This window comes from Cervus elaphus, chromosome 20 (genome assembly GCF_910594005.1).
Source record: "Cervus elaphus chromosome 20, mCerEla1.1, whole genome shotgun sequence".
NCBI lineage: Eukaryota > Metazoa > Chordata > Mammalia > Artiodactyla > Cervidae > Cervus > Cervus elaphus.
In genome coordinates, this window is record NC_057834.1 from 44,698,913 (window position 1) to 44,726,781 (window position 27,869).

Consider the following 27,869-nt stretch of genomic DNA (forward strand, 5'->3'; position numbering starts at 1 on the left):
ACCGTAGAGTTTAAAACAAAGATATAAACTGTTAAATGCATCCAGATAGGTGGCTTACACAGAGACCATAAAAAGGAAAATGGAAGCAAAAATCAATCAGAAGTCTCCAATGCTATCAAGGGAAGAAGGGACAGATAATGTCAGCCTTTTAAGTAGCCCTAATCCTAGAGAAACAGGACAGAGCAGGTGGTTGAGAGCAGTCAGCTTTGTAGTTGGACACACCTGGATGTAGATGAGTTCACTAACCTAGATCTCTAATCTTCTGTTTTACCACCAAAAATGAGGTGATAACTGGTAGCCTTCTCCTAGGACTCCTGCAAAGACTGAGATCATTTCTGTCCAGTGCCTGGCATATTGAGAGGCCTTGATAAGTATTAGCTGTAGAAGGGAGGCTGGCCTGCCACGGTCCCCACACGCACCCCAGGCAGGTAGAATGGTTTCTTGAGACCATTCCATGCCCTTTATTCTAATTTTATTTATTTTTAAATTCTATTACTTATTTTTGGCTGTGCTGGCTTTTGGTTGCTGTGCATGAACTTTCTCTAGTTGCAGAGAGCAGGGACTACTTTTTGGTTGTGGTGCGTGGGCTTCTCATTGGGGTGGCTTCTCTTGTGGTGGAGCACTGGCTGTAGGGCGTGTGGGCTTCAGTAGCTGGTGCTCTTGGGTTTAGTTGCCCCAAGGCATATGGAATCTCCCTGGCCCAGGGATCGAACCTGTGTCCCCTGCACTGGCAGTTGAATTCTTAACCACTGAACCACCAGGGAAGTCCCATGCCCTTGATTCTAAATCTGTGGTCACAAAGTGTTTGTTCCCTTATGGGACTCGACAGTGAATTCTAGGGATCGGAGAAGGATCTCTCCTCTTCTATGTGAATGTGTTTGCATTCTGGTTTATCAGTCATTTCTAAAAGGAATTTCTTACTTGAGGCTTGAACCTGTACTGACAGAGTTTGAGCGCAGTTCTTGGACTCGTGGTGACTTTCCCTCTCCCCTTCCTATGATTCAGACGAGATGCAGCTACGTGGAGAGAGCCTGTCAGAAAGAGCTGAGCATCTCTCACCACGTAGAGAGCAACTGCAGTAATTTTCATCATGGCCATCACCATCATAATAGGTTAATAGGGCACAAATACATTAAGGACAAATGTGAGCCATAAATATAAGACTAATAATTTAAAAGAAATAAGATCATTCATTTTAACTCTACTCCCTACTCTCCTGAGCTTTGCTGAATTTATACAACCAAACAAGCAGCAGGCAGACACCCAGTTGAATATGGTTACCAGAAAAAACTCCCTGCCTTTACCTTGTGATTGGCTGAGCGTCTCCTGAGGGCCGAGCTTTTTAAGCAGCTGGTGCAAATGGATGCCTTTCTGAAATTAACCAGTTGATGAATGTCACAAGCAGCAGGCTCCATTCCAGGGTTGGGCCAGGCTGCGCTCAAACTGCCTGTTTCCCTCACAGCCTCCAGGGTCTATGACTAACGAGGAGATGAATGGTCCAGCGCGAGTGGAGTGGGATGGGGGTCGGGGGCAGTTTGAAGGAAATTGTGAGATGCTCACCCCTTGCGGGCAGGTGCGTCTCTCTCCTGTGCATCCTTGGAACTATGCAATCCCTGCTGAGACCACAATTTCTGGATATTGGTTTACATAAGGTCTCAGTCCAGGAGGTTTATGTGTATGGTATAACGGCGGTGTCTTGGCTCAGGTACTTTATGAACTTGTGTGGTTATTACCCACCTTGGGTTTGAGTTTTCTTATCTACTTATGGAGAAAATAAGACCTGCTTCCCATGTGCATTGAATGATACATATGCTTCACGCCACCTGGAATGTGCTGCATGTGTATGTGTGCTTAGCTGCTCAGTTGTGTCTGACTCTTTGAGACCCTATGGACTGGAGCCCATCAGGCTCCTCCGTCCATGGGATTCTCCAGGAAAGAATACTGGAGTGGTTGCCATTCCCTTCTCCAGGGGATCTTCCCGACCCAGGATCAAATCCATGTCTCCTGCCTTGCAGGCGGATTCTTTACCATCTGAGCCATCAGGGAAGCCCTGGAATGTACTGGATACTCAGTAAATGGTAGGTCACTGATGATGGTGATGATATTGCTTAGCATTATTACTACTGTTATTGAAGAAGTTGAGGTCAGCTAACTTCAGCTATCACAGACCAAAAGTGCTATTGGCAGAGACCTTCTTTTTGGATTCATGTCCTCATGGGTACTTTTTTAAAATATGGATTCATGTTTTGCATATACTGAGGTATTAACAATGCATTTTAGTCACATATCTCAGTGTATTTAATTCCTTCTTGACATGAAAGAGGTGAGAGTTTATAAGACTAGCTTTATTTATATCATGATTTTGCCAAAGGCTGGACCCATGCCTGAGAGCCACTAAAATGAGTCTGGTATAAAGCTATATTTTAAAAATGAGTCTGGTAACTGTGTGTTCCTAGAATTAGCCATTGGAATGGGATCTACAGCAATGCTCTGTAGTCCTGGTTGTTCTGTCCTTACAGAGCAACTGGGTTGGACCAGGAGGCTGGGCTGGTCCTAGATCTCCCACCCTCTACTAGGTTTTGGCTAAGTCTCTCTTTGGACCTCAGTCTCCTCATTTGCAAAATGAGAGGGTTGCATTTTTATAGGAGACAGACACTAGGAATGAGAAAGAAGAGTGCTTAGAAGAACAGAGAGAGATGAGTCCAGGCCAAAGTTGCTAAAGAGAGAAGCACAGGGCTGGTAAATCTGTTATGAAGAGTAATTCCTGGTCCCCAGAGGACTGGCACTTGGGAAACTAGACTCAACATCTCCGAGCCCACCTTGGGAATGTCATAGCCCACTGCCGGGTAGGCGAAGCTGTGTGTAGCCTAAAGAGGCAAAGGTTTCATAAGGCTAAACAGCCACAAGGAGAGGGAATTGTATTTCAAAGCCTTTGCATTTGGCCCACTGTTTAGCCACAAGCTGCACCTGTCTTCCTCTTTCTATTAACACAGGCTGCCCCTCAAACACCTATTGACTGTTCCTTAATGGCCAGCAAGTCAGCCAACCTGTTAGTACTAACTACTGTTCACAGCCCAAGAATTTGTGCAATAAGTTGTATTCTTCTTAGGAGTTGTTAGCATACATATCCCAAGGCCAATTGTTGAACCTGGCAAGGTAATCTTTTAAGTGCTTACTTACTATTCTGGCCACAAGGCTCTGTTGCCTAGAAGAATCCTTAATGAAAATAGTTACATAAACAAAGAGTTGATCAACGTAGGCATAGTTTTAGGAACACTGCTGGACATCAGCTGGTTGGTGGACATCTAGGTCCATCTAGGACTCCCCTGTTCTTTCAGCTCTTGACCCCGGCCGTGGTGCACTTATGATGTGCCCTGGACCCCTTCCCAAGTTCAAGTCCTCTGTATGTTGCTCAGTGATAGGGAGTAGGAGTCCTGAATCAGAAAACCTGGTTCGTATGCCTGCCCTGCTGTTTTCCTGCTGTGTGACATTGGGCAACCAGATATTACCTCTGAGCCTCAGCTGTCTTATCTATAAAATGGGTAAGAAACAATACTCTTCCAGGCTGGTTGTGAAGGTCCATCAGTGTTACCTGCTGGGGGGGAAAAATAGCACATTGTAAACTGTAGGGCTCTGTGACACCGTGAGCTCTGTGAGGTCTGGTTGGTGATTCTCTTTCTCTCTTCTTTTGTATGTATAATATCTCATACAGTGATTCGCAACCACAGAAGAATTATCCAGAGAGCTTTTAAAGAATACCAAGGCCTGGGCTCCACTCCCAGATTTTCTTACTTAATTGGTTTCGGGTGGAGCCCCGGCACTGGTATTTTTAAAAGTTCCCAGGTGATTCTAATGTGTCAGCCAAGGTTGAGATCTACATTTGGCTCATAGCTGGAGGCTCAGTTCTGGTGGATGAATGAATGATTCGCATTCTGACTTCCTCTCCCTGCCCCTGTGGAGGAGGGTGCTTTATACCGGATGGAAGGGTGCTTCCTGTGTCGGGTTGCACTCAGGTGCCTGGCTATTTCTGGAACTGCTCTGCGAGAGCATCTGGACGGTCATGCTCAGAAGATGCCCACAATGACTAACGTGCCGGTGGGCAGCACCCCTGGAGCCCGGGGTGGGGGGAGCCTTGCAGCTGCTGCACTTGGCCACCGGGGCTAGCATCTTTACATGACGGCTGGCCAGGTAGGGGATAGAGGGGCCGGGGGCGGAAGTGAGCTGGGATTCCCTGGCCTCCGATCTGCTCTGGTCAATTAAGTCAGGCCAGCCTTCGGCTGTGTTAAATGCTTTAGGAAGTTCCTGGAGTCTTTCCCATTGTTTACCTTGTGGAGACACTTCCGTCAGGGTTTTTTTAATAGAACAGTCCAACATGAAATTAATTTCCTCAATGAGTTGGTAGTGAAGCGCACTGGTGTTACAATTCCAACTTAAGATTTTTCACTTCAGCTTTTGATCCTACTTCCTTCCAGGAAGTATTCTTTTCTAGAATTCAATCAGCCTTAGAGTGTATGTGTATGTGTCTTTGTCTTTTTCTTTCTTTTATATACAAAATTCACCATGATTCAATACATCAGATTTCCTGCACATAGACGTAGGAATTCCTTCTTTCTTTTCCCCCCTCCCCGCCAGTCACTTTCCCTGGAATTCCTTTCTGATCCCCTCAGAAGTTTCCTTCGGAACTCCCAGTAGCCTTCTTTTCATGGCACTTCCCATGTTCTTGTGTTTTTACCTTGTAAGCACCTTAAAGAAAAGGGGGACACAGTGAAAGCAGAGGAGGAGCTGAGCTTAAATTCCAGCCTTCCCACTTGTTTGCGAGAACTCTGACAAGTTACTTAACTTCTCTGAACCTCAGTTTCTAAAATCAATCCAATGATGCCTGACTCTCAGGTCTCAGGACTATTGTGGAAATAAATGGAATAAGATAAATAATGTGACAAAGGCAATACCTGAAGCATAATGGTTCAGGTATTTATTGTTGCGGGCAGGATTTGTGTGTGTGTGTGTGTGTCTATCTGTCTCCTCGGCACACTCCTTTGCCCATTAGAAGTACTCTACAAACATTCACTGATTGGGGTTGGATGAAGGGACCTGGGGATCCAAATCCTAGGACGTTGGCAAGGAAGCTGCTTTATTTACCCCAGCTCCTTGTTAAAGATAAATACACCTCCTACAGTTTTGTTTGTTTTTAAGTGATACTCAGTGCCCTTTATACACATCAACATGCGGCAGAGTATTGTCACCAGATGGAATCATTTGGATTCATTACTAAAAGCTGCTCCATGAAGCTGAGCTAGTTCAGAGAGGAACCAGGGCCCCAGCCATAAGGGGAGGGCCTGGCCAGTGTTGACTAAATGCCACACCTCTCGCCTCTGCTGACTTACTGACATAATATGATCCGTAGCATGGCAGAAGCACTGTCACCCACAAAACATGAGGACACAGAGGTTCAGACAAGTTAGGAAATTTGATCAAATACCCAAAACAAGGCGCAGGGGATTCTTGGCTCTAAAATCCAGGTACTGGCTGTTACATTACATGGATTTTGAATCAGAGGACTTGTGATGGGATTGTGGTTCTGCCACTCACCACCTGGGTGGCCTTGGGAGTGCCACTTAATCTTTCCGAGGCTCCAATTTCCTCCACCTAAAGGGAGATTGGACCACTAGGTGATGGCCGTCTGTGCCCGTCACTGCTAGTCTCTGCAGCCCTCTAGTGGTGCTTTGCAGGTCACGGAGTGGTGCCTTACCTTTCATCACCACAGTCACAAAGGGCTGATGCAGACTCCCAGGGCTCCTGGGAGTCAGACACCCTGTTGATATTCACTTATGACCAAGATAAATGGGGTTCAGAGGAGTCTTAGAGATAGAGATGAACAGCCTGGTTCCCAGAAGACATTATTGTTTTTAAAACTTTTGGTCCTATTGGTTCTATGCTGCACCTGGAATTCTCACTCTTGAATGATAAAGAATGAAAACCTCAAATATGGATTGAAATTTTAAGTTTAAAATTATTTATGGAATAGATATACTCCTGACCTTGTTTGCAGTCCGCTGACTCTAATATCATCAGGCCACTTTGGCTGCTGGAGGTTGTGTTGAGGGGACACTGTGCTGGGGGTCCTCACATGTAGGTCTAAGCTCTGACTCTGCTATGTATGTACCAGCTGTGTGACATCACTGGTCTCTCACCTCTCTGCACACCAAACTCTTCACTAATAAAATGAGGGGTTTGGCGGCAGAGCTTTTGCGAAGTCTGATATCTTATGCCAGTGCCTGGAGTTGCTTCTTCTTTAGAATGGTAGATTTTTAACATTCCATCCAGTCATTTACTTTGCTATGCTTGCTGATGGAAAAATGCTGTTCTGGGATAGAGGGTGTTAGGTAAAGATATTATCTGAAGCTACGAAGCTGACTAAGGTCAACAAACATGATCTTACGAAGCATCTACATGCTGATGACTCTTAGATCTCCAACTGGGCTTCTTCTCCGAGATCCAAACTTAGAATCTAAGTGTCTGTTCCATTTGGAAATCTAACAGCTATTTCAGGCCTCTCATGGCCAAATAGAGCTATTGATTTCCCACTCCCAAATACATTCCCCCACCCCGGCCTTCCTCACCTCAGCACATGCTATCATCTCTACATTGTTGTTCTGGGAGCCCTATTTCGTTCCTTTCTTTCACTCATATTCCCACATCTAGTTCTTCAATAAACCTTTCATCTCTACCTACAAGGTAAATCTCAAAGTTGACATTTCTCCCATCTTCACTGTCTGCTGCAGCACATCACCCCCTTGACACCTAGATGACAGCCATGGCCTCTTAATTGGTCTTTGGTGTCCACTCTTTCCCTTCTAATCCATCCTCCACAGTGATCATTCAGAAGAGAAGAGCAGATTGTATCACCCCCTTGCTTAAGTTCCTCTAGTGGTTTTGCCTTTATGTATACGGTCAGATCCAAATGCCTTACCATGGCCTACCAGGCACTTGCCAGTCCCACCCTGCCACTCTTGCCAGCCTCCTTTTCATCTAATTGCTCCTCACTCACCTCATGTTGCTCTGGCCACCCTGGCCTTCCCTCTTCCCTAAGATTCCAAAGTCGTTCTCGTCTCAGGACCTACCTGTTCTTTTTTATTAACTACTTTTTATTTTTGGTTGCACTGGTCTTTGTTGCTGTGAGCGGGGTTTCTCTAGTTGTGACAAGTGGGAGTGGCTCTTCATTGCAGTAAATGGGCTGCTCATTGTGGCGGCTTCTCTTGCTGTGAAGCACAGGCTCTAGACACACAGGCTTCAGTAGTTGCAGCACATGAGCTCAGTAGTTAACCGCTCATGGGCTCTAGAGTGCAGGTTCAATAGCTGTGGTGCAGGGGCTTAGTTGCCCCACAGCATATGGAATCTTCCTGGACCAGGGATTGAACCCATGTCCCCTACACTGGCAGGTGAATTCTTATCTACTGTACCAGCAGGGGAAGTCCTCAGGATTGATTCTGACCTTTCTGCCTGAAATGCTCTCCTCATAGAGCTTGGCCTGTCTTCCTCATTTTCATTACCAGTATCACCTCCTCTTGCAATCGTGACTCCTCTAAGGGGCCATCCCTAGTCTAACTGGAGTAGTACCATAGTCACACTGCTATTTTTAACATACTTTTCTAGCCCTTACTCATGTATGATATTATTTATTTGTTTAGGAGTTATCAGAACCCTTCACAGTAGAATATAACCTCCTTTAGGGCAGAAAATGTATTTCTCTTGTTCATCGCTGATTCCCCAGAGCCTTGAATTGTACCTGAAACATGCTTTTGTCATCCAGAAGAAAACATTTTTCTGATCATGGCACTTTGGTTGCATTCTCTAGTCTTAGTTGAACACAGTGCTCAAGAAAACCTGTAGGTGTGATTTATTTCCCCCTCTCATGGGTGGGGGTATAAAGAAACAGAATGCAAATAAATGTTGTTTTGGGCCAGCAGAGATGGAGGCAATGAGAGAAAGTAAAAATATGTGTTGGGTGGTGAGTGGGTGTGTATTGACATGTGCCTGCATATGTGTTGGAGAGCAGGATTTCATTTTATAGTTGAGCATGGTAAATGATTTTCAGTTGCATTTTCTACGATTCTGAGCCCAATTTAGTGGAAATAAAGCAGCAGGTGGCAGCAGGAGAGTATTACTACATTTTCTTAGCACTTAAAAGCACTTTTCCAGTGGATGAGAGGCTTTACAAAATGGACAATTAGACACAGCCCCTGCACAAAGAGCTTGCAATCTATAGATGGATCAGTTGTCATTATATAAAAGTCTGTATCTTCAGTACCAAAAACACATGTGCTGAATGTCCTTCTTTGCAAGACATTAGGCAAAGGCTGCAGAGTCTTCAACCAGGGTGGACCTTGCATTGTGGAGATTATAGTAGAAAACAAAAAATAAAGGAAATATAGATGGTTGCATGAGCCCTGAACAAGTTAAGAAGTGATCATGTATTGCAATTATTTGTCTACTTGTTTTATAGTTTATTGTTTCCTCCTTCAGACTAAAAGTCCCTTGAGGGCAGGGACTTTTTTCTTTTTTATTCTTGAGGGCAGGTCTTTTGTATCTTGGAATCCTGAAACATTTAGCAAAGAGCCTATCACAAAAATGAAGCTTAATGAATGTTTGTTGAAAGCATGAAAAGAAGAGTTTAAAAAAACAAGACAGAAAAAAAACCCCCAGTATATGTTACTATGTAGAAATTAGGAGCATGTCTTGTATAAAATATTTGAGTTGCATGCTCTTAATCCTAGTTTATGGTCATATTCATCTTTCTTCCTTTTCTGCTCTTCAAGAAAAGTTAAGAATCCTTCCACGCCTCACTTCAGTGGAATATTAGCCATTGAGAGTTCTTTAGACGAGGAAATCTGATTGAATGGATGAGCTTACTATTCAGAGAAAACTCTTAAGACATATTCCCATTAAGTTGATTAGCGTTGCCCACTATTTTTATAGCTGAAAAGCATCTCTGTGGACCTAGAGACCACGTTCTGTGTTTTATAATCTCCAACATCTTAGGCTCTGTATTGTCACCCAAGCAATGAAAGGCAAGAGCCACGTCTTACAACTCAGTGCCAGAGCTTCTCTTGAGATGAAGAGAAGCTCACCATGCCACCAAGCTTTTCCATGCCAGCTCACTGCCCCTGCCCCACAACAGAGGGGACCTGGAGCAATTTCTCCCTCCTAGGGTGGCAGGATGGTGGGATGGGAAGAAGACTGGTAGGCACCAGAAAGTGGAAAGGCAGAAAGGAAGAGCACCCCAGGCCAGAGCCAGCTGTGGCACAGGGCCAGGGAGGAGGAGAGCTCTGTGGAGAAGGGACTTGCAGTGTCTTAGGCAGGCTAAAACAGGGGGGACAGCTTTCTCTAGGTCAGACTAGCTGAGCCTGCGCATGTAAGTTAGATCTCAGATTAGGTTAGGGTTATGTTGGAGTTCCTTCTTAAGCATAAATTCTAAGGAGAAATCATTCTTATATATCTTCTCTATATATCAGATCCAGTATCTGCCACTGGTCCAGGGATTTCTGAATCTTAATTTCCTTTAACAGAGGGAAAGTCTTTGCTTCTACAATGATAAATTAAAAGTTTTAAATGGAAGCAGCACATTTGTGTGAATGAATGTCAATGTATACCTGATAGTCAGCTCCTTTCCTGTTTTGTTTGAGGGGAGGGGAGAAAACCATAGAAAAGTAGATGCTGGAGACCAGCCAAGGCTGTTATTTTTTTTTTTCCCCCTACATTCTCATGCAGAGAAGAGAAGTTGCTGGACCAACTTTACAAAGATCGATATAGGCATTTTAGCAGCTTCTAATCTCTGTTTTTCCCATGATCTGTTCCATGTTTATGATAACCTCTAAAAAGTAATATAAATGTACTCTGAATTATAGATGACTATCTTAAAGACTGAATATGGCCTCCTATTTTTGGTGTCCCAGTTTGTGTCTGTTTCTGATCATATTCCTGCCACATGAAGGACAAATAACATCTCCACCTCATCTGTAGATGAAAGTTTTGTACTGGTTCAAGAAAGTGAAACTGCTGGGAGAATTGTCATCACTATTGTGTGACAGAGAATAGAAATGTCAAGCTTGAAAGAATTTGTGCATGTCAGTGAGTACAGCATGTGTATGGTATCAATATTTTAAGTGTTTTACTTGTATTCTTTGTTCATACCAACATGCTGTGGTTCAACAGGAAGAAATAAATGTGCAATAAGTAATTTTTTGCTTAAAAGATTTTTTAAAAATTACAATGTTTTACTTGGAAGGGGTGCACCCTTAAATTGAGTCACTCACCCATCAGAGAGTAAAGAATCTGCCTGCAAGGCGGGAGAACTGGGTTCGATTCCTGGGTTGGGATGATCCCCTGGAGAAGGGAACAACTACCCACTCCAGTATTCTGGCTTGGAGAATTCCATGGACAGAGGAGCCTGGCAGGCTACAGTCCATGGGGTTGCAAAGAGTCAGACATGACTGAGTTGACTTTCACTTCATTTCACCCAAAAACAAATTTGTGGTTAAATGAGCTCCTTTTTTTGTTTTTTTAAATTATCAGCAATGATATGACAATGATTTAAATGCACATCCATTGTGCACAAAATCGAAAGAATCAAGTCAATAAGATGTTACATTTTTATCAATAAACTCTGCATTGGTGATTTTGCTTAAACAAAATAGTATTACATGTCACATTAACTTAATGAGGTCAATCTGAATTTTATTGGTGTGCCTATATTTAATTTGTAAATTGATTTGGTTTTATGGTTGCTTATATAAGAGCTGTACGTATAAGGAGTGGAGTTTACATTTAGTTTCGTGATTGTACCTGTTTACACTTTATCCCTTTTTACCTGTTTTACTCCTTCCCTACCCATTCCTCTGCCCCTTCTCTCTGGTAGCCACTATGCTATTCTCTCTATGTGTCTTGCTTTGTTTATTGTTTGTTTTTTCTGTTCCACATATGAATGAAATCTTGCGGTATTTGTCTTTCTCCATCTCAATCAGCTAATTATTTTTGAAAGTGAATGTTATACTTTATGACATTTATAAAATAAATGTTATACTTTATCATACAGATAATTTAACACTTATTCCACTTGGATCACATATCTTTGAATATAGTTCTTTTCAGTTTTATTAGCCATTAACAGCAAATATCTAAAACTTAGATCTTAGAGACAGTATGTCAGAAAGTATCAAATCAAAAAGTTCCAAATCAGAACAGACTTGTGGTTGCCGAGGGGGAGCGGGGTTTGGAGAGGGATGGATTGGGAGGTTGGGGTTAGCAGATGCAAACTGTTATATATAGAATGCATAAACAACAAGGTCTCACTATATAGCACAGGGAACTCTATTCAAGATCCCATGATAAGCCATAATGGAAAAGAATATGAAAAAGTTTATTCAGATATGTGTGTGTGTGTGTGTATGAATCAATCACCTTGCTATACAGCAGAAACTAATACAATATTGTAAATCAACTATACCTCAGCAAAATAATTATTTTAAGTCTCTAAATCAATGAGGCATATTCAATGATATTGCTGCGCTAAAAATAACTCATTATTGTAAATTTTATAAATATTTGAGAGTGAGCATGAAGGCTTTTGCTCTTAATACTTAAAAAACTATTTAAACGGTTTAATTTTAAAAACTTTTGATATTGGAGTATAGGTATCAATCAGCTAATTTTTAATGCTTTCAGTTTCTCTCTTCCTATTCACTCATAAGCTCACTCCAATCATTTTTCTACCCTGACTATTCTATCAAACCTTTCTCTTGTCAAGATCACCAGTGACTTTCACGTGGCTGGACTCAATGGGCACTTCTCAGTCTTCATCTCCCTTGACCTGTCTGCAGCATCTGACATTACTGATCATATTTTCCTCCTGGAAACACTTTGCACACTTGGTTTCATGGTCAACACACTTTTAGTTCTATCTCACTGGCTGCTCCTTCTCAATTACTTTAGCTCATTCCTCCTCTCTCTCCAAACCTCTTAAATTTGGCACACTTCAAAGTTCAGATTCTGTCCAACTACTCTTCTAATTCCCCTGGTATATCATCTAGGCTTTTAAAAAAAATTAGGTGTAATTTATATATAACATTGCCTAGTGTTACAGTTTTAAAATTTCACCCAAATGCTGTTGAATTTCTATAGCCCAGGCTATAGAAAAAAAAAAGTATATGTTACTATGTGTAGTTTTTTTTTTTTTTCTCCCTCTCATTTGGCTATAGCCCAGGCCTTTCTCTTGAGCTTGAAGATTTTATACCCAAATGCACTTGTTATCTGTGCACAAGTGTCACAAATGTAACAAAACTGAGCATCAGACCTTATGTGGTAAATGCTGTTCTGCACTGCCCACATCCCCCTTCAGGACTGAGGCCCACAGAAAGGTCCCTATGAGAATTGCTCTCTACTGAAAGGAGCTGTCTTGCCTATGGTAACACCCTTATTGGGGGTAGCTCCCACCCAATACCTGAGAGGCCTGGTCCCCTCGCTTCAACTGGAGACAAGGCTTATGAGTCTTTCCAGCTCCACATGGATCAACTGGAACCTCTGCCAAAGCTGGATCATAGCAGCTTCTCTGTCCGCCCATTTCTACTTCTCTCTTTCTCTTTACCAGGCGTGTTCCAGAGAGCAGTCTTGGGCACAGTAATCTGTCTCACATCTGTTTCCTGGGGAACATGCCTCAGATAGTGAATACTGAGAATGGTCCTTATATATTGATAATTGCCTTAAATGTAAATGGATTTTGGCTGGTACATTTAATCCATTTACATGTATGCACTTCCACTTACCACATCACTCCGCATGATCCTCCAATTGTATGTAATGATTTTATATTGTCAGGTTAATCGTCTTCCCATTATGACTTGCAGTTGTAATGATCTTTTATTTTTTTTGTCTAGCTATTGATTATGAAACTGATAAACATCTTTTATTATTGTGATTATGTAACTATTATGTAACTCACTCATGATTGGTCAACAGAAAAATAATAGAATTCTATATCACCCAAACTACCATTTAATAGAAAAACCTGTAATCACTTAAAAAAATCCAGATGCATATCAGAATCATCTTGGAGCTTTTTGAAAAATACAAATGCCCAGGTGTTGCTTTTTCTCTCCGGAGCTCCAGATATGTTTCCAATGAGCAGCCATGTTTAAAAACAACTGGACTCTATGAGAATGGTCCTAGGAAACAGAATTTTAAAAAAGCATTTTGGAACTGGATCACCAGCTTATTGACTGGAAATGAAAGCCTCATCACTAGCAGTGGGTGGGATACTCATAGTTCTTGGTTTCCTGTTGTGTTTTTAAAATGATGTAGTGTCTTATTATCATCAATTTTTCTATTAATGATTGAGAAGGGTGTTGATATCTCTACTACAATATTGGATTTATATGTTTATCCATTCAGTTCTTTCATTTTTTTCATGTTCTGCTATTAAGTACATGCACATGTAGGCTGGGTATAGCTTCTTGAGAATTAACCTTTTTATCATTATAAATAATTTTGGCTGTATATTTTATCCTGAGTAAGAATTTTGTTTCTTTGTATACTTTGCTTCACTTTGGTTAGGTCAGCAATCTATACATGTGTATTCTCAGTTATTCAGTTATTTCCAACCCTTTGCGACCCTATGGACTGCAGCCCATATGAGTCAATACACTTTGTTTTCGGTCTCAACCATATTTGCAATAGGTTTCTTTTCTCCTCCCTTGTTCAGGACCCCATTTAGTTATATCTTTTCTGAAGCTTCTGAAGACAAAATTTGTTGTTACCTCTGGCAATCATACTGAGCATGGAATCCACTGAGCACATATTGCATGCATTCTAATTTTATTGAGCATCATTGCATGTATTTTTTTTACTTGTAGATTGGCTGCTCTTGGGTTAGTCATCAGTTGTCCAAAATAGGTAGAAGGTGGGATCATGTGATATAATATGACTGTCCAGGGATATTCCTTGATTAGGGCCTATGGATGTACCACTCCCTTGTTAAAGTAGAGAACATATACACCATTGATGACAAAATGTAAGGTAAGCCTAAAATATAAGATAATCCTCCTGATATTTTTAAGGTGTATCCCTGTTGTTGCATATATCTCTGGTTCATATTTTGCTTAATGTTGCATTGTATGAATATACTGTAATTTATCCATTTTCTATAGATATACATATGGAACCCTATTGCTTTTCAAACTGATATTTAAAATGTTTATTTATGCTGTCATCAGATAAAATTGTGAGGTCATGCTTCTAGGAAAATTACTAAATCTATAAATTTTTCTTCCTCTTTCTTTCTCCCTTCCCTTCTTCTCATGATTTCAGTCAGGATACCTCTTGAATATCCAAATAGTTTTATTTGTTTGATGTCATTTGAAGCTGATTAGTCTTTCCCCATCAAAAATACACTTGGTAGTTCAAAATAAAATAATTAAGGGTATCCTGTAACATGAGAGACTTTGCAAATATCCTTTTTTTCTAATTGAGTGTTGCAAGAAATAAAAATATATCCATAAAATGCTTGTACACAAATATTTATAGTAGTTTATTCATAATAGACTCAACTGGAACTGATCCAAATTTCTATCACAAAGTGAATGAAGAAACATGTCATGGTATATTTCTAAAAGGAATACTAATTGTATTAGTATCTGTAAAATAGCAGTTATTGATGCACAGAATCTCAAAAATTTTGATCATATTTGGAAGATCCATATTTACATATCCACCTTCAATAGGTTGTGAAAGTAATAGCAGGCATAAAAGGGAGTGGGTTGGGGTAAGGTGTAAGGCCTGGCTATATGAAAATGGAAACTACAGTCTCTTTGAGGTGGGAACATTTGAGATAAGATCTTAATGAGAATGAGAAAGGCTGGAGACAGAGGTAGGAAACAGATTATGTACAGTTCTACAAACTATGGAAAGAAATATACTTTAGTAATCAATTTGATGGGGTATCATGTATATGTTTATTCTATATAAATATATATAAATTAATATTTTATTTGTAAATTTATATCAACACACTATATATTTATAAATAAATATATTAACAATTATACAAATTATATATGTATAGTTTACTTATTATATATTAGGGCAATATATATTATATGTAGAATAAAACAAATATATTTGTTATTAATTTATATATTGTATATTGGGATATAACATATATTACATCAGTTCAGTTGCTTAGTCATGTCCAACTCTTTGCGATCCCATGGACTGCACCACGCCAGGCTTCCCTGTCCATCACCAACTCCTGGTGATGCCATCCAACCATCTCATCCTCTGTCGTCTCCTTCTCCTCCTGCCTTCAATCTTTCCCAGCATCAGGTTATTTTCCATTGAGTAAGTTCTTTGCATCAGGGGACCAAAGTATTGGAGTTTCAGCTTCAGCATCAGTCCTTCCAATAAATATTCAGGACTGATTTTCTTTAGGATTGACTGGTTGGATCTCCTTGCAGTCCAAGGGACTCTCAAGAGTCTTCAACACAGTTCAAAAGCATCAATTCTTTGGCACTCAGCTTTCTTTATAGTCCAACTCTCACACCCATACATGACCACTGGAAAAACCATAGCTTTGACTAGACAAACTTTTGTTGGCAAAGTAATGTCTCTGCTTTTTAATATGCTGTCTAGGTTGGTCATAGCTTTTCTTCCAAGGAGCGAGCATCTTTTAATTTCATGGCTGCAGTCACCATCTGCAGTGATTTTGGAGCCCCCCAAAATAAAGTCTCTCACTGTTTCCATTGTTTCCCATCTATTTGCCATGAAGTGATGGGACCAGATGCCATGATCTTAGTTTTGTGAATGTTGAGTTTTAAGCCAACTTTTTCACTCTCCTCTTTCACTTTCATCAAGAGGCTCTTCAGTTCCTCTTTGCTTTCTGCCATAAGGGTGATGTCATCTGCATATATGAGGTTATTGATATTTCTCCCGGCAATCTTGATTCCAGCTTGTGCTTCATCCAGCCCAGCATTTCCCATGATGTACTCTGCATACGTGCTGTTGTTCATGGGGTCGCAAAAGGTCAGACACGACTGAGCAACTGAACTGAACTCTGCATTTAAGTTAAATAAACAGGGTGACAATATACAGTCTTGACGTACTCCTTTCCCAATTTAGAACCAGTTTGTTGTTCCATATTCAGTTCTAACTGATGCTTCCTGACCTGCATACAGATTTCTCAGGAAGCAGGTAAGGTGGTCTGGAATTCCTGTCTCTTTAATAATTTTCCACAGTTTGTTGTGATCCACACAGTCAAAAGGTTTGGTGTAGTCCATAAAACAAAAGTAGACATTTTTCTGGAACTCTTGCTTTTTTGATGATCCAAAGGATGTTGGCAATTTGATCTCTGGTTCTTCTGCCTTTTCCAAATCCAGCTTGAACATCTGGAAGTTCACAGTTCACGTACTGCTGAAGCTGGGTTGGAGAATTTTGAGTATTACTTTGCTAGTATGTGAGATGAGTGCAATTGTGTGGTAGTTCATATTCTTTGGCATTGTCTTTCTTTGGGACTGGAATGAAAACTGCACCTTTTCCATTCCTGTGGCCACTGCTGAGTTTTCTAAATTTGCTGGCATGTGAGTGCAGCACTTTCACAGCATCATCTTTTAGGACTTGAAATAGTTCAACTGGAATTCCATTGCCTCCACTAGCTTTGTTTGTAGTGATGCTTCCCAAGGCCCACTTGACTTCACACTCCAGGATGTCTGGCTCTAGGTGAGTGATCATACCATCGTGATTATCTGGGTCATGAAAGATCTTTTTTGTATAGTTCTTCTGTGTATTCTTGCCACCTCTTCTTAATACCTTCTGCTTCTGTTAGGTCCATGCCATTTCTATCCTTTATTAGAACAAATCTGATCTATATATTTATGAGTTTGTTTGTTTTTGAAGTATAGTTGACCTACAAGCCTATGTTAGTTCTTGGTTCACAATGTAGTAATTCGGTATTTCTATACATTTCAAAATGACCACCCTGATCAGTCTAGTTACCATTTGTAACCATACAAAGATATTACATAACTATCAACTGTTTTCCCCTCACTACACATTTCATACCTGTGGCTCATTGATTTTGTAACTGAAAGTTTGTACCTGTTAGTCCCCCTCACTTGTTTTTCTCTTCCCCTCATTCATCTCCCCTCTGGCAACTACCTTTTTTAAATCTCTGTGTCTATAACTCTGTTTCTATTTTGTTATGCTTGATCATTTGTTTTGCCTTTTTGAATTCCAAATGTAAGTGAAATTCATATAGAGTTTGTTTTTTCTTGTCTGACTTATTTTACTAAGCACAGTACAGTGTAGGTACTTAGTGTTGCCACAACTGGTAATATTTCATTTTTTTTAAGCCTCTTCATTTTTAAAATATATTCCATTGAATATATAAGTCACATCTTTTATTAATGAGCACTTCGGTTGCTTCCATATCTTGGCAATTGTAAATAATGCTGCAATGAACATAGGGGTGCATGTATCTTTTCTAATTAGCATTTTTATTTGCTTTGTATATATACTCAGCAATAGAATTGCTGGATGATATGTTGAAAGTGAAGTGAAAGTGAAAGTCACTCAGTTGTGTCCAAGTCTTTGTGACCCCATGGACTATACAGTCCATGGAATTCTCCAGGCCAGAATACTGGAGTGGGTAGCCTTTCCCTTCTCCATAGGGCCTTCCCAACCCAAGGATTGAACTCAGGTCTCCCACAATGCAGGCAGATTCTGGACTTTCCTGAAGGCTCAGATGGTAAAGAATTTGCCTGTAATACAGGAGACCAAGGTTCAGTCCCTGGGTCAGGAAGATCCCCTGGAGAAGGGAATGGCAACCCACTCCAGTATTCTGGCCTGGAGAATTCCGTGTACAGAGGAGACTGGCAGGCTATAGTCCATGAGGTCACAAAGTCGGACACACACACACACACACATAGTAGTTTTATTTTTAGTTTTTTGAGGAATCTCCATACTGTTTTCCATAGTGGCTGCACCAATTTACATTCCCACCAACAGTACACAAGTGTTCCCTTTTCTCTACATTCTTGCCAACACTTGTCTTTTTGATAAGAGCCATTCTTACAGGTGTAAGAATGGGGGATTGATGCAGGTTTAATCCCTGGATTAATAAGATCCCCTGGAGAAGGAAATGGCAACTCACTCCAGTATTCTTGCCTGGAATATCCTATGGACAGAGGCGCCTGATGGATTATAGTCCACAGGGTCTCAAAGAGTCAGACACAACTGAAGTGACTTAGCAGGATGTAATTACTGCTAGGTATATACTTATTGCCTTTTTGTTAATCGTTTTTGGGTTATTTTGTAATTCTTTTTTGTTCTTTTGTTTTCTTTTGTGATTTCATGACAACTTTTAGTGTTATGTTTGGTTTCTTTCTCTTTTGAGAATGAATCTTTTATTTTGGTTTGTGCTTACCATGAGGTTTATGTGTAGCAATCTCTATTCATATGTGATTATTTTAAGTTGGTAATCTTTTAAATTCAAATATATCTTAACAACCGTATCTTTTACCTTTTGCCATTTTAATTACAATGTGTCCTTTTTTTTGTTACAATGTGTCTTGATGTGGTCCTTTGTGGGTTGATCCTGTTTGAGACTCTGCTTCCTGAACCTAGATAATCTGTTTCCTTTCCCAGGTTAGGAAACTCTTCAGCTATTATGTCTTCACATATGTTCTCTACCCCTTTTTCTGTCTCTCCTCCTTCTGGGACTCCTACAACACGAATGTTAGTATGCTTGATGTCATCCTAGAGGTCTCTTAAACTGTCCTCATTTTTGTTTTTCTTTTTTCGGTTCAGCTTCAATGATTTCCACTATTCTGCCTTCTAGTTTATTGATTTGTTCCTCTGTATCATCTAATCTACTGTTGATTCCTTCTAGTGTATTTTTAAATTTCATTTATTGTATTCGTCATCTCTTTTTGGTTTTCCTTATATTTTCTAACTCTTTGTTTAAAAATTCTAACTTCTCATTCTGTTCATTCAGTCTTCTCTCATGGTCTTTGAGCGTCTTTTTGATTATTACCTAAAGTTTTTATCCAATAGATTTTTAATCTCCAATTTACTTAGTTCCTCTGGAATTTTATCTTGTTTCTTTGGAACATACTTCTCTATTGCCTCCTTTTGCCTAACTTACTATTTTTACTTCTATGGTTTTGTTAAGTTGGTTATGTTTCTCAGTTTTGGAGTAGTGGCCTTATGGAGGAAATGAACAGTGTACACCCTTTTGTTTTCTAAAGACTTATGCTCAGGGTGTCGTCTATGTGGGTTGCGTGGTTCCTTCTGTTGTGGTGGACTGACTACAATGCACGTGCTGGTAGATGTGGCTGACCGCCATTCCAGTTAGTTGCAAGGCCTTGCCTTTTCAGAGCCTGCCAGCTACTGGTAGATGGGTCCAGGTCCTAGCATGGCTGGTTGCATGTCCAGGGGAGTTCAGTTCTGGTTTTATACTATTAGTGGGTCAGGCTGAGTGATGAGGAAGCTGGCTATGGGGCCCTAGAGGGTCCTAGGACTAGTGCTGGCCCATTGGTGTGCAGAGCCAGGTCCCAGAGCAACTGGCTACATTTCCAGGGATCTTGGAGTTACTGTTGACCCACTATGGGTGGACTGATGGGGTCTAGAGTGTCCTGAAGCCTGATCATGGATGGGGTGGGTTCAGAGCCTCTGGCTTCAGGGTTTTTGGAGTCCTGGAGTTGGTGTTGACCCACAGGTGGGCATGGCCAGTGCCCATGGGGGTCCCACTACTAGTGCCAACCCATTGGTGAGTGGCTCAGGCCCTGCCTGACAAACCTGGCTGTATGACCTCAACGGTCCTGAGGTGGTGTCTGCATGTGAGTGGGTGAGGCCAGGTTCCAGGGCCAGGGCTGACCCACTGATGGGTGGAGCTGGGTTCTGGATTCTCTGGCTATAGAGCTCTGGTGTCTCAGAGTTGGTATTGGCCTATAGGTAGACAGAGTGGGACCTAGTAGGTCCCGGGGCTGTTGCTCACCTCCTGGTGGGTAAGGCTGGGCCTCAGGGGGTAGTGTCAGCCCTCTGGTGGTTGAATCTGGGTGTTAGATCCTCTGGTGGGTAGAACTAGGTCCCAGGGCAGCTGAGGACTCAGGGCATCCTATTGCAGCTAGCTTAGTGATGGATAGGCTGTCTCCCTGACCAGTTATCTGCTTGCTCTGGGGTGTCCCAGGACTGGTACCAACCATCTAGTGGACAGGGCCAGGTTCTGGCACTAATTAGCTAGAAGGAGGATTCCAAATTGTCCTTCCAGTACCAGTCTCTTCATGGTGGGATGAGCTCCTCAAAATGGCTGCTGCCAGCATCTGTGTCCTTAAGGTGAGTCCCTGTAGCCTCCTACCTTTCCAGGAGGCCCTCCAAGATCAATTGGGTTTGACCAAGTTTCCTTTCTAATTACTCCTTCTGCCCTGGGTCTCAGAGTTTGTGAGATTTTGTGTGTCTTTTAAGGGTTGGGTCTATTTCCTGCAGCCTTCTAGCTCTCCCCAAAGTAAGCCTTATTGGCCTTCAAAGTCAAATGTTCTAGGCACTTGTCTTCCTGGGGCAGGACCCCTAGGCCGGGGAGCCTGATATGGACCTCAGACCTCAGAAGAACCTCTGAAGTTGAAATTATTCTCCCATTTATGGTCACCTACCCAGGGGTTTAGGTCTTGACAACACTATCTCCACCCTCTTGCATGACTCATTGTGATTCCTTCTTCCTTTAGTTGTAGAAGATCTTTTCTACAGTTTTTAGGTGTTTCTCATCTATACTTGCTTTGTACTTAGTTGTAATTTGGGTGTGCTGGTAAAAGGAGGTGAGATCAATATTTACTGTCTTCCTATTCCACCATCTTTTTAATTGGATGCTGAAAATAATAAATTTTATATTCTTGAATTCTATATTTTGAGTTTTTCAAAAACTGTTTGATTTTTTTTCTGTCCATCAGCTTAGTTAGTTTCAAGGCCTATTATTTTAGGACAGATCCCCAGGAGTCTTTCTCTTTTTTCTTTATTTTAATTGGAGGTTAATTACTTTACAATATTGTAGTGGTTTTTGCCATACATTGACATGAATCCACCATGGGTGTACATGTGTTCCCCATCCTGAACCGCCCTCCCTCCTCTTTCCCCATCCCATCCCTCAGGGTTATCCTAGTGCACCAGCCCTGAGCACCCTGTCTCATGCATTGAACCTGGACTGGCGATCTGTTTCACATATGATAATATACAAGTTTCAGTGCTCTTCTCTCAAATCATCCTACCCTTGCCCTCTCCCACAGAGTCCAAAAGACTGTTCTATACATCTGTGTCTCTTTTGTTGTCTCGCATATAGGGTCATCGTTACCATCTTTCTAAATTCAATATATATATGTTAATATACTATATTGGTGTTTTTCTTTCTGACTTACTTCACTCTGTATAATAGGCTCCAGTTTCATCCACCTCACTAGAACTGATTCAAATGCATTCTTTTTAATGGCTGAATAATATTCCATTGTGTATATGTACCACAGCTTTCTTATCCATTCATCTGCCGATGGACATCTAGGTTGCTTCCATGCCCTGGCTATTATAAACAGTGCTGTGATGAACATTGGGGCACACGTGTCTCTTTCAATTCTGTTTTCCTCGGTGTGTATGCCCAGCAGTGGGATTGCTGGGTCATATGGCAGTTCTATTTCCAGTTTTTTTAAGGAATCTCCACACTGTTCTTCATAGAGGAGTCTTTCTCTAGGACTAATTTTGCAATACTCCCAAGGTATGGATATTCTGGTATCTCTACTGACTGCTCTATTGTTCAGTGTATCTATACTTCAGATGGTAAAAATCAGAATGACTTCTGGCCCTGGGAAAAATTTAGTTTACATTCCTTTTAGTAGTGCCTGTGTGCTCAGTCATGTCCAACTCTTTGCGACCCTACAGACTGTAGCCCACAAGGCTTCTCTGTCCATGGCATTTTCCTAGAGTACTGGAGTGGGTTGCCATTTACTTCTCCAGGGGATCTTGCCAACCCAGGGATCAAACCCATGTCTCCTGCATTGGCAGGCAGATTCTTTACCACTTGTGCCACCTTGGAAGTCCACAATCCTTTTTAACCCTCTAATAATTGGTCTTCCCCCAAAGTCACTCCTGCCTGGCTTCATGAAGTTTTACCCTATACATGTACAAATTTGTGTTCAGTCAGATTCAAAAGGAAATGCTAATGCAAATTTCTGAAATTCATTCTCTGTATTCTATGTTCTCTCTCTCTTTTGAATATCTTGTCCCCACAAATTCTAACCTTCTTAAGTTTCTTGTATAATACTTCTATGTCTCCTCAAATGAGTGAGATAACTAGTCTTTGTTTGGATTCTTTCTCCTTGTACTGTGATTGAGAAATTACCTCCTGGCAGGAAACTTTGGAATGGTAGAACCTATCTCTTTTGTTTTCCTTCTTTCAGGGATCTCAGACCTGTACTGCCTCATGTCCAATGTCTGAAAATGGTTGTTTCCTGTGTTTTATGACTGCACTCTTACTCATTCATGTCTGGAAGAGAGATTCCAGGAGTATGTTTTATTTTATTGTAAGAAAAATAGGACATTAGGGAAGGTAGAGTCCTTTTGGTGGGTGGGGGGTGGTGGGCAGAGGAGTGATGTGATTTATGATTGATATTTTCAAAATATTATTTTGATTACCTTATAGAAAATTGAGTGACATAAGAGTGGAATCAGAAAAAACAGTGAAGAATATTGCAGAAATCTGAGTAAGGAGTATGTCACTTTCTGTCTATCTCTACAAGGATTAAATCATGTTTGCTGTAGCCGCTGACATTAAACACCACCTAAAAGGAGTTCAGGATGAAGAGTAGAAATGAGATATTTTGTGTTCTGGGAAAAACTGACAAAATAGATCTTCAGAGAGTTAGATGTTTTCAGGAGAAGATTTTATAAACCCAATTTTTGTATCTCCTCATATCTAGGAAAGCACTAAAACCCTTCATGGTGAGGTCTGCTCCAAGTGACTAGCAGTAACCTTCACAAGACTAGCAGAGACTTTCTGCAAAAATGTCTTGATTGCATGTACTCCCCCTTCACCAAAATCATTTATATACTGATCTTGCCCCTGTATCTTTGGAGCAGTTTCTCAGAGCTATCTGAGATGCTGTCTTCCAGGCTATAGTCTTCATTTTTTCCCAAATGTAACCTAACTCACAACTCTCACTTGTGCTTTTTTCTTTTTTAAAGTCAATAGCTAGTAGTTTTTAGGTCCAGGTTTATGTTCAGATAGATGACATAGTCTTCAGAAATATAGAACTTAGTCAAAGATTGAATGTTAAGTGTGGTTTGGAAATTTTGTGATTGGTGGAAGATGAATAGAGGATCAGATAAAGGGCAGGAGAAATCGAGAATTATTTAAAATAGTATTTTGAACATAGTGAATTTGTGATTCCTATTAGACATTGAAGAGAAGATGGCAAGTAGGCAGTCAAATCTGTAAGTTTCAAGTTCAAAAGAGACTGGAGATATAAACTCTAGAGTTGTAGACATATGGGTTTTAAAGTTATGGGAACAGATAAAGTAATCCTCAGAGGGTGAGTGGTTAAAGTTACTAAAACTCGACATTCCTTCAGTAAAGGTATGTGGTTGATTTCTTAGTTTATTTATAAATATTTAACTCTGGAAAATGAGAGAAGTTCAAGCAGATATTGGCCTTATGTATGTGGAATGTTCAGTGCAGATCAGGTTGGTAGTAAATATGTAGCAGATGCCAATAAGTTCAGATTCCTGGGGAAATCATTTATTAGAGTGTGGAGGCAATCACTATGAGCTGGTGGCTGTTACTATGAGAATGTTCCCAGGTAAATGATCAGAAAGACCAGGAAGAAAAATCCCTGTAGGTTGGATGGTTAGAAAATCTCATGAAAATGAATTCTGTTTGGTTGTTCACTTCAAATTATGTCACAGTGGCAAAACAATGAGAAAAAAGACACCATAGTGCACAAAACTTTGCCTTCTAATGCAGGGAGTGTCAGAGAGCTAAGATCCCACATGCCTTGCAGCCAAGAAACCAAAACATAAAACAGAAGCAATATTGTAACAAATTCAATAAAGACTTTAAAAATGGTCCACATCCAGAAAAAAAAAATCTAAAAAAACAAAACAAAAACAAAAACATAGTGCAAGTGCAGAAAGTGAAAAGTGAAAATGTTAGTTGCTTAGTTGTGTCCGACTCTTTGTGACCCAATGGATTGTAGCCCGCCAGTTTCCTCTGTCCATGGAATTCTCCAGGGATGAATACTGGAATGGGTTGCCATTGTCTTCTCCAGGAGGTTTTCCCAATTCAGATCAAACTCAGGTCCCCTGCATTGCAGGCCAATTCTTTTATCATCTGAGCCACCAGGGAGAGAGCACCCTAAGCAGGCTTGTAAACTTGTGGGTTGTGTCAAATGACTTGGGTTACAAGACAGCCTGAACTGTGGAGGGAAGAGGGCAGGGCTGTCTTTGGGAGACCATCATGGCTCCTCACTGAATAGACCTTGGCGGTTCAAGCACAGGCACCTCCCTGGGCTTCTGCGGCTGCCAGAGAGTGGGAATGATTGGAGACTTGGTTCAAACCTGCATGCCTCTGCATCAGAGTGAGTCCATTCCCTGCTAGTTATGCAAAAACTTCGCTCCTAGCATTGCCTTCATTATATATTTAAAGGTATTTATGAAAATGTATTTTTATTATTATGCTTATAATAGATATTGATGAATAAAAAAATACAAAAAGATGCTTAACACCCACAGAATCTATGTTTCATTTCAATGCTTTTCTTTCTATTCTCATTCTCTTTTCCACCTCCTCACCATTCTGTTTCTCTTCATATCTTCACAAAATACAGATCTTAATTTATACTCAATTTTATAACTTTTAAAAACTAATCTCATACCACAAACATTTTCCATAGCTTTCAATATATATTTGAATATATAATTTCCTATGGCTGCATAACATTCCATTATGGGGAAGTACTGAAGAAGGAAATGGCAACCCACTCCAGTGTTCTTGCCTGGGAAATCCCATAGACAGAGGAGCCTGGCAGGCTATAATCCATGGGGTAACAAAGAATCAGACACAGTGGCTAAACAACAGCAAATGTGGAAGTACACATAAAAATGTATTTATGAACATTTAGGTTGCTTTCTTGATTTTGCCATTACAGAAGTCCTATGATGAGCATCCTTTACATAATTATAGATGATCTTTTGCTAGTTTCTTCAAGGTAAATGTTTAGGTTCCATTTTTTAAACAGTTTTTTTGAGAATTCTTTTTTTGAGGAGAGTATTTTTTGTTTTGTATGGATTTTTTTCTTTTTCTTAGGTTTTGTTAGAATATCAACATTTGAAAAACACTTTAATGGTGTTTTATAAGCCTAAAAGTAATACTGAATTTTACTGATTCTTTTCTAAAATCTATCTCCCTCCTGGGAAACATATAATGTAAAATCTTTGCAAGGTTTTGGTAATCTGGAATAGATTTTATTTTTCTTAATAAGAATATTTTTCTTTTCAGAGTTTATAAATATTTAGAAAATTTAATCAACCCATTAGTTTCAGGTCAACTTCTTTGATATATTTCCTAATTGACAAAACTGTTACCTCTTTTTATATTTTATATTAATGTTTAATAAAAATTGAGATTTATAATATTTAATATTTCCTAGAGAGTAATTGAAATGAATGCCAATTTTCTGTTTAAATAAATTATTATTCTGTTAAATATAAATTATTATTCTGTTAAATAAATATTTAAACTTTGAGCCAATGCTGGCTTCTTTTCCAATGTATCTGTTCTGGATTTAGAGTCAGTTAACTATAGTGGAAAGAGTAGGCTTTGGTGCCAGATAGCTTTGAATCCTGGCTTTACCACTCTGTCCTCTGTATATCTCAGTTCACTTATCAAAGTGATAAGTATTACAGTATCTACCTCATAAATTTGGGGAGAAGAATTAAATTTGATTATTAATCCATGTAAAAATCTCTTAAGATACAATGTTCTCCCCATCTCTCTTCCTAATGCTCCCCACATACCATCTCACCAGCTCTACTGCTCCCTCCTGGGTCCAGGCAACCACCATCTCTCCCCTGGACTATGCAACAGCCTCTGCACTGATCTCCTAGCTTCCACTTTTGGCTCTACTAGTCAATTCTCATAGCAGCCAGAGTGATTATTTATAGATACAAATCCCATTGTGTCACTCCTGTCATCAGTCTTCCAATGCTTTCTCATCACATAGAAGAAAAAAGCCTCTGACATGATCTGGTCCCTGACTACTAGGAGACTAATTCTTACCACTCTTTCTATTCTCACTTGGCTTCACTCATACCAGACTTCTTGCTGTTTTCAGCACATCCCCACTTGCTGTTCCTTCTGCCTACAACTTTTTCTCCTTCAATATTTGCATAGTTCTAAGACTTTTAATCACAGCCATGAAATTAAAAAATGCTTGCTCCTTGGAAGAAAAGCTATGACCAACCTAGACAGCTTATTAAAAAGCAGAGACATTACTTTGACAACCAAGGTCTGTCTAGTCAAAGCTATGGTTTTTCCAGTGGTCATGTATGGATGTGAGAGTTGGACTATAAAGAAAGCTGAGTGCCAAAGAATTGATGCTTTTGAACTGTGGTGTTGGAGAAGACTCTTGAGAGTCCCTTGGACTGCAAGGAGATCCAACCAGTCAATCCTAAAGGAAATCAGTCCTGAATATTCATTGGAAGGACTGATGTTGAAGCTGAAGCTCCAATACTTTGACCACTTGATGTGAAAAACTGACTCACTGGAAAAGACCCCAGTGCTGGGAAAGATTGAAGGTGGGAGGAGAAGGGGACAACAGAGGATGAGATGGTTGGATGGACTCGACTCAATGGACATGAGTTTGAGTAAGCTCCGGGAGTTGGTGATGGACAGGAAGGCCTGGCATGCTGTGGGCCATGGGGTCACAAAGAGTCAGACATGACTGAGCGACTGAACTTAACTTTGCTCTTGTCCTTCAGGCCTCTCACCACAGGCTACCTCCTTGAAGAGGCATTCCCTAATCTTTCCAACTATAACATAAGAGAATCCCTTCCCATTCCCTTATTCTGCTTTTTCTCTGTAACAATAATCATCATGTAACATTTAATAAAATGTACAGATGTTTTTTAAACTTCTGCCTCCCCAAGAATAATGTAAGCTCAGTGAAGCCAAGAGACTTCCTCAAGTTTGTCATCTCTCTAGTCTTAGGGTCCAGTACAATATCTGTCACCCTGAAATATGCTCAATTTTTTTTCTGGAATAAATGAGTGAATGAACAAGTAAATCAATCACTATACATTTTAAAAATGATTTCGGGATCCAGTGTATTTTCTTAAGCAAAGTCTAGCTTAATTCTGTTTTATCTTATTAGTCTTCCTGGGTGTGCCTCCTTTATTTTAGGAAAGCTGTTAATATGTGTATTTTAATCTTTAATCTGGAAAGTATTACTAGTTTTACTAGCTTAAGTATTATCTTCCATATCAGTTGTTTTGTCATCACCATTCTAACTGTTCTTCCAACTGGACTTTTTCTTCTTCCTAAATGAGCTGACCAGCACAGTTTGCCCTTTTCAGTTTTGACCTTATGTGAATATTATGGTCATTAGAAGTACCTCAAACTCATTTATCTGAATGACAGAAGAAACAGATCAATATATTAAGTGTCTTAATGTAAACTTACTTGGCAACTGAAGAGTTGTTGTTTAGTCTCTGAGTCATGTCTCTCTCTTTTGCAACCCCATGGACTGTATAGCCCACCAGGCTCATCTGTCTATGGGATTATCCCAACAAGAATA

General features: G+C 40.4%; 1 protein-coding gene across 1 annotated transcript in view; it reads right to left on the reverse strand.

The window, feature by feature from the left end:
* Positions 1 to 3,969: 3,969 nt before the first annotated feature.
* Positions 3,970 to 27,869, reverse strand: part of LOC122676718 (olfactory receptor 1052-like) — a 54,560-nt gene continuing 30,660 nt past the window's right edge. The window contains exons 2-3 of the mRNA XM_043876311.1: positions 5,590 to 5,646; positions 3,970 to 4,248 (exon numbers count right to left, since the gene is read on the reverse strand). Coding sequence (XP_043732246.1) covers positions 3,970 to 4,248; positions 5,590 to 5,646 — 336 coding nt within the window. The remainder of the gene's footprint in view (positions 4,249 to 5,589; positions 5,647 to 27,869) is intronic.